The sequence below is a fragment of the Lytechinus variegatus genome, chromosome 6, assembly GCF_018143015.1.
Source record: "Lytechinus variegatus isolate NC3 chromosome 6, Lvar_3.0, whole genome shotgun sequence".
Lineage (NCBI taxonomy): Eukaryota > Metazoa > Echinodermata > Echinoidea > Temnopleuroida > Toxopneustidae > Lytechinus > Lytechinus variegatus.
In genome coordinates, this window is record NC_054745.1 from 17,431,822 (window position 1) to 17,443,498 (window position 11,677).

Below are 11,677 nucleotides of genomic sequence, written 5' to 3' on the forward strand. Positions count from 1 at the left end.
TGCCTGAGGTTGATCAGACTTAGTCGAAGAATATCATGCTTGTACATCAAGTTTGCTCTCCCCCAAAGAAGTCTCTATTACATGTATTTCCAATGCACTTCACAAAGTCTGGAATCAGCAAATAACAATCCACTCTCATTAAATTCTGATGCCTGTATTACTTTATTCCAAATAGATTTATGTGGTGCAAAGAGATGCAAGTTACCTGTATTGTCAATCTTACTGGCCTTGAATTTGAATGTATATAGGGCAAGGCTGTACTCCTGTAGCAGGGCACATTCTTAACCATGTTTTAATAGCACAAATGAGAAAATTCACAAGATTATCATGGTCAAATTGAGGGGCATTCATCCAGTGAACAGTGTTAATCACCAGTCTGTCTACTTTCCATTTGTTCCTATCCTAGTTTGTTTACAACTAGTTCATGTACTAATCATTTGGTCTTATTGCCATGTAGCCCAGATACAATGTTTTTCTGATTTCCAATTAGGCTATTCACACTTTTGTCTGATATCCACCTGGGCGCTGTAACACAAAGGTTAGCGATTAATAGCTAAATGAAATGACCAATCAAGATCATTGTTGCATTTTGCTCGAGAGACCGACTATGAACCAATCAGAATTGTCCTTTGAAATTAGCGATTAATCGCTAACCTTTGTGTTATGGGACTCTGGTCTAATGGTTTCATGACATTTACTACTGCAAAATGGACACATTAAGCGAAACTTAAACCCAAGCTTTAAATTCTAATCGCATGATTCTGAACCTGAAACCTAATGCCGACCCTAACATCTCTCCTTGCATCTTAGAAGTAATAATTATTATTTTGAATGGAAATCGGGTTATGTGGAGCGTTGTGGCCCAGTGGGTAAGTCTTCTGACTTTGAAACAGAAGGTCGTGGGTTCGAATCCCAGCCATCGCGTAATTTCCTTCAGCAAGAAATTTATCCACTTTGTGCTGCACTCGACCCAGGTGAGGTGAATGGGTACTCGGCAGGATTAATTCCTTGAATGCATGAACGCTGAGAGGCAGCTCGAGCGAAAGTCGGGGTAATAATGATAACAATGGCCTCGGAATAGAATATTTCGAGATAGATGGCGCAATATAAATGCCTATTATTATTATTATTAGCCGTTTAACACCACATATAGTCACATGTAGATAAGATGGACCGATTCTGGATCAATTTTTAATTTTGCAAATTAGAAAATGATAAGAACAATCCTGAAGCTGAAAGCCTACTATTTTGAATGTATGATTGATTTCATTTTTACATCTCATATCGTTATCATTATCAAACTAGAGGGTATATTTGTAGTTGTAATTTATTATATATTGTATTGTATTTAGTGGCATTAAATGTAAATAAAAGTTTATGTTAGTGTTTAATGGAATATTATATATATACAAACAAAATAAATACCATATTGTAGTAATGAATGAACTGTTGCTTTTCATTAATGTTGCGTGGGTGGCTCCAGAGTGGAAAGGGGGGGGGGGTGGGGTTTGGCATTGGTGTTGTGGCTCAGTCTCCGGACTTTAAATCACAAGGTCCGTGTTCAAATCCTACCTCGGCCCTTACGTCCTTTGGCAAGACATTTATCTACATATGCCACTCTCCACCCAGGTGTAGTAAAGGTGTAGGGGGGGGGCAGTCAAATGTACTGCTGTACACATGCGTGACCAAACCATTTCCAAACACCCCCCTAAACGAGTTTTCTCTGTGTGCAAAAATACCACCAGAAAAGTTTTTCATGGGCTTTTTTTACACATTTTTAGCCCAAAGACAAGTTGTCGCCAGAATATGACCCGAGGGAAAAAGCTTGGGGGAAATTAAAACATACCCTAAACAAGTTTGTGGAGCGTTGTGGCCTAGTGGATAAGTCTTCTGACTTTGAAACAGAGGTTCATGGGTTCAAATCCCAGCCATGGCGTAATTTCCTTCAGCAAGAAATTTATCCACATTGTGCTGCACTCGACCCAGGTGAGGTGAATGGGTACCCAGCAGGATTAATTCCTTGAATGCATGAGCGCTGAAAGGCAGCTCGATCTAAAGCCGGTGTAATAATAACAACGTGCCTCTGAATAGAATATTTCTAGATAGATGGCGCTATATAAATGCCTATTATTGTTATTATTATTAAGTTTGGATATTCTTAAAAATAAAAGCTTTGAAAAAAAACATACCCTAAGTACGTTTGACCCAGCGATTGACCACTATCACAACCACCTCTTTTTTTTGAAGATCAGTGTTTTTTATACCCTTAAAGGGAAGTTCACCCTGACAAAAAGTTTATTGTAAAAATAGCAGAAAAAATAATGAAAAATATTGCCGAAAGTTTTAGAAAAATTCATCAAATAATTGAAAAGTTATTAGAATTTCAATTAATTGATTTGTGACGTCATATCCGAGCAGCATTCCTACATAGTGAATGGTAAAAAATCAATGAAATGTCATTTTCTAAGAAAATTGAAAATGATTTTTACTTTACCTTTTGTATATCAATTGAAAAATAATTTCACACCTGATCATGAATAGAAAACAAAATCAAGTCATCAGCAACCACATGAAATTTGAAATTCATGCGTTTTATATTACATAACACATGGGGAAGCTGCTCGTTTATGACGTCACAAATCCAAAACTTTGAACTCTGATAACTTTCTTACTCTTTAACAGATTTTCCTCAAACCTTTACCAATATTTTTTACTATTTTTTCTGCTATTTTTACAACAAAGTCTTCTTCAGGGTAAACTTCCCCTTTAACGAGTTTACACGTGGCCCGCTTCTAAAACTGAAAAACACCCCTTTAAATATGTTTTTGGTCACGCATGTGTACAGCAATATATTTGACTGCCCCCCGGACACCAAACCAACCAACAAACGAAACAACTAGCAACCAACAAACCATTCATCCAACAAACTAAACAACTGACGAACAATTTAAATCAGCCAATTAATCTACCATGCAATCAACCTTCGTGTGCAAACAGAATTCACCAACCATCTTTTCAGTCAACCAAGCAATGAATCAACAAAAATTCATTCAATGATAATAAGGTATGCACTTAATGAAATAACAAAAAATACAAAAGAGATGAATTTGAATCATGATAAAGGGATCACATATTTAATAGGTCCTAATTCCGAATCACATTGTAGGGGCGAACTTACTATAATGATTAAATCAATCTAATAGGGCGTTGCAAGGAACTCGCAAACGATTGCAAGTCAATATTAGGTGAGAAATTCAATCACAAGTCTTCATTGATTGCAAATTTGCAATAGATTTATCATTACTGGTACCCGTTGCAGAAAAAGTTGCAATCAATCGCAACTCTAAAAATCATGCGCAACTTGATTTTCAACCAATCAACAGCGGGCATTTGGGACCTGCGATTGATTTTTTTGACTCGCGTTTAAACGCAACTCTTTCTGCAACGGGCCCCAGGTGTGCATCTTGCATCAACAAGTATAAATTTAATTGCTTGTTAGACTTGGGCTCCATCTTACAAAGAGTTCCGATTGATCCTAGCAATCACAACTATGGAAAGCCAGCAACATCAACGTGTAAAATTACATGTTTGTTTAAAATATTTTCTGGAAATTATGTATATTCATACATTCACTGTTTTCTTGACAATTCGGTATGCTTCTTTATGTTTTCATAGGACAATGAGTAAATTTCCTAAAGAAAAATTATGACACTGATGGATTTCCATATACCTGAGATTGATCGGATCAATTGTAACTCTTTGTAAGACAGGACCTTGGTCTATCACTTGTGAATTTGTAAATGAAATTTGCAATTGACAGGGGTGTGAGAGTTCAGATTTTTATCTGATTTCAGATTTTTGTTTTGATTTTCAGCTGAATTTCAGCTTCTATTTGGCTTTCCTTTATACAAAAAGTATGGGAGCTCTTTCTATTTCAGACTTTTTCAATACTCTTCAGCTTTTTTCAGGGGGGCGTTGCATGAAAGGACTTGTCGGACGTTTTATCCGACAAGTCCCGTTTTGTCCGACAGTTACCATAGTAACAGTACCTCTCAGCCAATCAACGTCAGAGAAAGATGTCAGATCTGACAACTTGTCGGATGAAAATGTTGATGAAACACTCCCCAGATCTTTTTATTTGTGACCACTCACACCCCTGAATTGATTGCAAAAATATTTTCTTACATTGCCCCATAAGAGTTTATTTTAATTTGAACACCTATGGACCTTGAGTCTTGACTGGAAGAGATAATTTCAAACTGAAAAAGTTAATGCTACAGTAAATTAGTATATCAAGAGGAAGCCTGTATAACTGGGGAGCGTTTCATAAAAGGACTTGTCGGACATTTCGCCCCCCCAAACAAAAAAAAATTGTTTTTTATCTGACAATTACCAAAGCAAAAGTACTCCGCTAATTAAAATCAAGGAAAGTTGCCAGATCAGACAACTTCTCAGAAGAAAACGTTGGTGAAAGGCTCCCCAGATTTTGCTTGGCGAAAATACATTAAAGAATAATCGAATAATGGGTTTATAAATTTTCAAAAAGTGGCCTCATATGCGAAGTAAACGGCTCCTAAAAAGGTTGACTTTTTAGCAAAAGAAATATTTAAAATGGGGTTGATTTCGCCCCTAAACGCAAATTCCACTAGTGGCCGCATTTTTCTTTTTTTGGGGGGGGGGTAACAGAAATGAAAAACATAAATTAATAATTTTTTTGATCTGCATCATTATTAGGATTAATGAATAGAGATGTTGAATGTGTTTGTATGTGAAGCAACAGAGTTTGCAGAATATGAAGTAGCGGTATGGAATTACTTTTCCATCAAGTTTAGATGCATTAACATCACCCAATTTCCTTCAACTTTGGAACTGACAAACAACCATCTAAGTATATGAAAAGACAATGTAAAAGTACAACCCTTCTATACGCTGACGCACAGATCGATGGGGCGGCTTCGGAAACTGCCCCCCCCCCCCATCACAAATAATAATGATAATGATCATAAAAGATCCAAGACCAGGGGCCCGTTGCATAAAACTTTTTACCTGAGAAAACTCGGGTTGTTTTTACCGGAGTTTTTGCCCTGTGCTAAAGTCAATGGCGGAAATCAGACTGACCTTAGTTTTCACCAGAGTTTTCTCAGGTAAAAAGTTTTATGCAACAGGCTTCAGGGGGAGAAATATATAGGAAAGGGCAGGCCTGAAGGGACAAGGGTAAAATATGAATCATTTCATAAATAGTGTGTTAAAATCTGTCAATCACATTTACCTATTTCAAAAATGCAACTAGAACCCCCCCACCCAATAAGCCACGGTCTAACGCCCACAAAATCTGCCGACTCAATTCGCCGCCTACCACTCCGACAAAAATACATGCAACTCTGTCTTCATTAAGCAAGCCTATCCCTTCAGGTTACACAAATTATGATAATGTTATTTTATTGAGATGCTAAATACATAACTAGAAAAGGGGATGAATAACGGATAGTCATAGGTATTCAAAGGAATGATCACTTTTCATGGTTTTAGCATTTCTAGAGTAGATCTTCGAATGCCTCTATGAGCGCACAAAGGCGATCGCAGTCAATTCGACATGCATCCCTCTCGCAGATGTAACGCCTCGTCCGCCAGTATTGGTATCTGTACCGGAAAGCCGGGGACCAGCTGCGCATTTCGAGAAATCCGGTTGGGTTTTCCGAGTCGGTTAGCCCGTACGTACCGGTCCAGATGTTGGTGTAGTCTTGTCCGTCGGATGTCACGAAGTTACCATTAGATATTTTGCAGACCCCAAGCCACGCCTTTGAATCGTCGTTGTCACTGATATGGTTTCACGAAGTGAAAAATGGAGGAACAAAAGGGAGAAAGAAACATACATTTAGATCTTGCAACCCGCGTAATTCATTTGAAAAAAAGGGAAGTCTTGTAAAATACCACGGCGACAACTCTGTTGACCCAGCAACTCCAGCCTGCTATAGGAAACATTGATCACTAATATTAGGGGCCACCGATCCACGGGAGCTAATCAACCCACCATCTTCTCCTTTAAATAAATGGGCGTGGCTGTCATCATGCCACGCCTTTGGATCATTGTCCGATTTCGTCACTGTCATGATAATTATAAATAATTAAGACTAGTCTACTGGGGTCTTTCAGACAGCGGTATTCGATAAATATTATGTACTGTTACTGGTAAAGTGGCATTTTTTTTATTTTTTTTTGGGGGGGGGGGCTGTCAGTGAGGCGAATAGCATTGTATGGCGGTTATGGTGGTAGGACTGATTGTAGTGCCGCGGTGGAATTTGAACCTCGGAAGTTATTCCGGAAGCATATCTAGAAAAAGACGACAGCTCAAATATGACAAGAGTTTTAAAAGAATGATGATAATGATGGTGGTGGTGGTGTTTGATGATGAGGAGGAGGACAATGGTGGTGGCGATGATAATGATGGTAGTATGTTGCAGCTGATGATGATGATGGTGATGATGATGATGATTATGATGATGGTGATGATGATGATTATGATGATGATGATGATGGTGTTGATGATGATGGTGATAATGATGATGATGGAGATGACGGTGATGATGATGATTATGATGATGATTATGATAATGATGAAGATTATGATGATGATTATGATGATGATGATTATGATGATGATGACGGTGATGATGATTATGATGATGATGATGACGATGATAAAAATAGTGATGATGATTTTTATGTTAGACGATGATGGCGGTGGTGGTGTTGGTGATTATGATTACGATGATGATGGCAATGATGTAGACTATGAAATAAGTAATAGGCGCGACTTACATCATCAGTTGACGAGTTACGTTGAATTCTAGATCATCAGCCGGATAGAAGAGCCGAGTCCCGGGGAGGTAGGTATGTCCGTGGGCGCAGTACCACCGAGCCGAATACCAACTCCGCTGGTAGTTCGAGTAATACAAGCATTTACCGATGTCGGCGTGGAGCGTGAACCACTCCTCTAAGCAATGGACGGGCTCGTTGTCGGCAGCGACGACGAACACGCCGCCGAGACACAGCGTGATGAGGAGCATCTGGTGAACAGCTGTCTTCATGATGGCGAGAGATGGAGATTTCCTTTTGGCAATAGGGTATCTGAGAAAGTGAGATGGTCGACTGGTGTGATTAAAGGGGTACCCCAGGGTCCCGTTGCATAAAACTTTTTACCTGAGAAAACTCGGGTTGTTTTACCGGAGTTTTTGCCCTGTGTTAAAGTCAATGGCAGAAATCAGACTAACCATAGTTTTCAGTTTTTACCAGAGTTTTCTCAGGTAAAAAGTTTTATGCAACAGGCCCGAGGTTGAAAAAAATTATGATATATATAGATCAAGTAAAGAAGTAAACCGAACAGGGCAATTTTCAGTATCCAAATCAGACAAGGAATAGCAAAGTTATGACATTTGATCAACATTATAAACACAACAACAAAAAAGTAACTTTCAAACATTTAAAAATAATGCAGAAGTGTTCGTTACCCTCATTGCGTATAAATGTATCTAAGTTCTCTGTAAAAATATAACTAATTCAAATTCTGCATAAGTTCTTGCACTAATTTGAATATAGAAATTGTGTATTTGTTACTATAACAAGTATTTATGAAACAGAACCTTTATTACTTTCTCTATCAATTTTGTTTGGAAATTACCATGTAAATCTTTTATTATATATGGCCTCTGAGTCTTTATGTCTAAATAAAGCGATATAAAATCACTCATTTCCGACTGTATTATTATTGTCATTACTTTCATGCAAGTTAAATTTATCTGTTAGTCCTTATAGGCCCTTTTATACAAACAATACACCCCATATGTCTCCTGTACAGTTTGCATTGTCATAGATTTTGTATGTATGTTTTTTTTTATCTTATAGAAGAAATAAAATTGAAATGAAATAAAATGAATTTTCGGCGAACATGTGAGAATTCTTAACTTACCGATCAGCGGAGGAACAAAGTAGGCTCAGTAAGTCCAACCGTCTCTGCAGAACTTATGGACCGCTCGCTCGAGGCTCAACAATGGAAGAAATTTGAGAAATTTCTGCCATTTATACATAATTTCGGTTCATATCACTAGTTAAAATGAGGTGGGTGGATTTTAATAAATGTGAAGTATCTGATTGAAAGAAATAAGCACACCTGTTGATGCCACGATACTGTTTTAAAAAGGTTATTGGTAACTTTCCGTATAAGCAGTGTCAGCTGCGCGCATTTGATTAAAAGTTATGATTAATAACATTGGTTATTATGAAAAATGTTATATCGACTGAACTTGTTTCTCTTTTGTACTCTCTCGTCCTCTCTCCTATGTGTGTGTGCAGGCGCGTACGCAGGATTTTTGAAAGGGGGGGGGGGGTTCGAGCTGATTTTTTTTTAATCTCCCGCCCAGTCTCTAAAAAGTGATGAGCGGGGGGGGGGGAGGTGATGATTTTTTTTCTTTTTTTTCAGCGCTGCAAATAAGACAATAACATTTAAGTGGGGATGGGTATGTAACAGTGCGGTCATGACCCGCGAGCGAGCAGAAATGTTCTCGTTTTGCGTTGAAAACATAACCATTTTGTCAATAGTTTGTTGGTATCATAGTCGATGCTACATCATACATGTCCTTCGGATCGTAGCACTCATGATATGGCCAACCGCGTAGCCAGGATTTCATTTTGGAGGGGGCGGTAAATGCACGCGAAGCGTGCCAACACTTACAGAGCGCGCGAAGCGCGCTCCCTAGGGGGTGGGTGCAGGGAGGGGAATTTCCCCCTCCCGCGCGAAGCGCGAAGCTTTTAGTGTTTCATAAATTAAAATGAAAAGGAGCCGTTTCTCTTGTCTCTAGTATCTCCAATTCGGTTGACTATATTGCGATTTTGAACCTTGTTTTCAAAAGTGATTGTAAACGCACAAAAGAGGTATACAATGGAGGAAATTAAAATGATAATAACTCCGCGCGAAGCGCGGAAGCTAAAGTGATTTATCAATTTTTCTTGCCATAAAAAGGGTCCCGAGAAAAGGGTATTCTCAAAGATATATTGAAACTTTCTTTGGAAAGATCAGATTTGATTACAAACAATTTAGCATCAGTGCATATTTTTAACTCGCAAAACAGAGGAGAAGATTGGTAGAGGAAGATATTCCTCCCCGCGATGAGCAATGAAACTCTGAAATTTCAAAGGGCGGACGTTTCATCAAATGTAGATATCTCTAATACCCAATCGTCTCTAATTCAATTGATTTTCTAAGATTATTGAACTTCATTACAAGGAAAATAGTGCGCATAAAGTTGAAACTTCTGTGATTTATTGAAATTATCTATCTATATAATAAAGGATGATTATTTTTTTTGACTTATCCTGAAGCGCTTCATTTTAAATATAAAGAAACTTAAGTGTCATTCAAAATTTCAAACTGAGGGCGCAAACAGGACAGGAGATGAATGTATACAGGGAAATGACCTGAAGTTTAATACAATTTGATAAAAAAATATTGTACTTTTTTATTTAATACGACACGAATTCCATACCTTCCTCTTTTTACATTAGGAACCTGTTTGCCCCCAAATTATGGTTGTTTATAGTAATGAGCTGAAAAGCGGGAGAAGCTGACTTTATGGAGGTGACGGCAGAAACTGATATAAAGATTTTACCCGCTCAAAGCCGACCAGACCAGAAGTTGCGCGATCAATTGAAAAAAAAAGATAACTTCATACATTTACTTCGGCCTAACCTTACTCAAATTCATGCCCTAATGTATACAATTTTAACTTTAACTGGCAAGAAGCACATAGCTGAGGTGGAAAAACAGGGTTAGAGAAAAGGTGGGGGAACAATGGAGAACTTCAATATTGTCATTTAACCGCGCGCAGCGCGGAAGCAAAATTCATATATGAATTTAAAGCAAGAAGAGTGAAGGAGTTTCTCTTTTGAGAAAAAATAAAGAATAAATAGAAAAAACACAAAGCTACCTTTCTTCCCTTTCCTTCCTTCCCTTTTCCTTTTCTCCTCTCCTTTTTTCCCTTCTTTTTTTCTTTTTGGGGACGTTTTTTTGGGGGGGCGACCGCCCCCCTGGCTACGCGCCTGGATATGGCCTTGATCAGAACACTAGAAACTTGAGAAATGTCATGAATAATTACGAGCGAGCGGAGCAAGCGAGCCGAAATGTTTGCGTTTTTCCGTCAAAACATACAATTCTTCTCAATAGCTTGTTGGTAATGATTACATATTAGTTGATGATACATGTCCTTCTGCTCGTAAGTCTCATGATATGGCCTTGATCAAGAGACTAGAAACTTAAGAAATTTCATAAATGATTACGAGCGAGCGGAGTGAGCGAGCCGAAATTTTCGCGATTTTCTTGTCAATAGAGTAAATCAAGTATTAGTCGATGCTAAATGTCCTTCTATTCGTAACACTCATAATACGGCCTTGAACAGGAGACTAGATACTTATGGAATTTCATAAATTATTACGAACGAGCGGAGCGAGCTAACCGACATTTTAGCGTTTTCCGTCATTTTGGTTTTCATATTGGTAAAACATATTTTGTAAGAAAACGTATGTCTTTGTCTTGGTTCACTTGTATTCATAAGTATACATCATGATAATCATGTATGGCCTTGTTAATGGCGATACCGTGATCATGTCGGCGACATGCGGAAATAAAAGATATAATAAAATGGAGCGAGCGAAGCGAGCGGAAATTTTTTCTGTGTTTTTCGTCGGAAACATGAGATTCTGTTCATTATTGCTGTCATTGGGTAGGAGAACTGTCCGTAACCAGACCAAGGAGTTATCAGGCTCTTGCCCGATAACTCCTTGACCAGACTGACCTCTGGGGAGACAAGCAAAAAAAAAAAAAAAAAAAAAAGGAAACGAAACGAAAAGGGGGGGGGGGGGGTTTGAACCCCCGAACCCCCCCCCTTGCGTACGCGCCTGTGTGTGTGTGTTCCCTGACTCTTTTCTCTCCCTGTGTGTGTGTGTCCCCTCGCTCTTTTTCTCTTCCTGGTTGTGTGTATGTGTGTCACCCTTTCTCTTTTTCTCCCTGTGTGTGAGGGTGTGTGTACCCAATTCTCTCTCCCTCCATCACTGCAGTATCTGTCTCATATTTTCAGACTTTGTTTTTTATATTTTCTTCACTTTCTTTTCCCCCTTATTTCTTTCTTTCTCTCTTTCTTTCCTTTTTTCTCTCTTTCTTTCTTTCCTTAGTTTCTCTCTTTCTTTCTTTCTTTCCTTCTGATCTCTCTTTCTTTTCCTTCCTTCTTTCTTTCTTCCTTCCTTCCTTTCTTTCTTTCTTTCTTTCTTTCTTTCTTTTTTTCTTTTTTTCTTTCTTCCTTCCTTCCTTCCTGTCTGTCTGTCTTTTTTTTCTATCCGCCTTTTCCTTTTTTCTTCCTTCCCTCCAACGAGGCATCATTCATATTTTTTTTACAAATACTTTTTTCTATAAAACGGTTCTTGCCAACCCCAATTATCCCCAGACTTTGGACATCAGTAATATCTCAGCATTCATAAGAAAGACACATTAAGCGCCCATCATTTTTATCAATCTTTTTTTCTAAGTAAAACTTTACACCCTTACAAATTAAACTCTTCCCAGCATCCATTGCATATTATACACGGAATTACCTAAAATAAAAATCTCCCCATTAAAGCAGAAAAGTTTATT

The 11,677-nt window shown here is 38.2% G+C and overlaps 1 protein-coding gene across 1 annotated transcript; it reads right to left on the reverse strand.

Moving 5' to 3' along the window:
- Positions 1-5,099: 5,099 nt before the first annotated feature.
- Positions 5,100-7,174, reverse strand: LOC121416544. The gene is made up of 2 exons (XM_041610037.1): positions 6,820-7,174; positions 5,100-5,817 (listed from the first exon to the last, which is right to left on the reverse strand). The coding sequence occupies exons 1-2, from the start codon at positions 7,086-7,088 to the stop codon at positions 5,535-5,537; spliced, it is 552 nt and encodes a 183-aa protein (XP_041465971.1). The 5' UTR covers positions 7,089-7,174; the 3' UTR covers positions 5,100-5,534.
- Between the last annotated feature and the right edge of the window lie 4,503 nt (positions 7,175-11,677).

Excerpts from the sequence above, each read along its gene's own strand:
- LOC121416544 (XM_041610037.1), bottom strand. The coding sequence starts at position 7,088 with ATGAAGACAGCTGTTCACCAGATGCTCCTCATCACGCTGTGTCTCGGC. Across the intron at positions 5,818-6,819 it reads GTAACTCGTCAACTGATGAT|TGACAACGACGATTCAAAGG; the intron begins GTAAGTCGCGCC and ends AAACCATATCAG.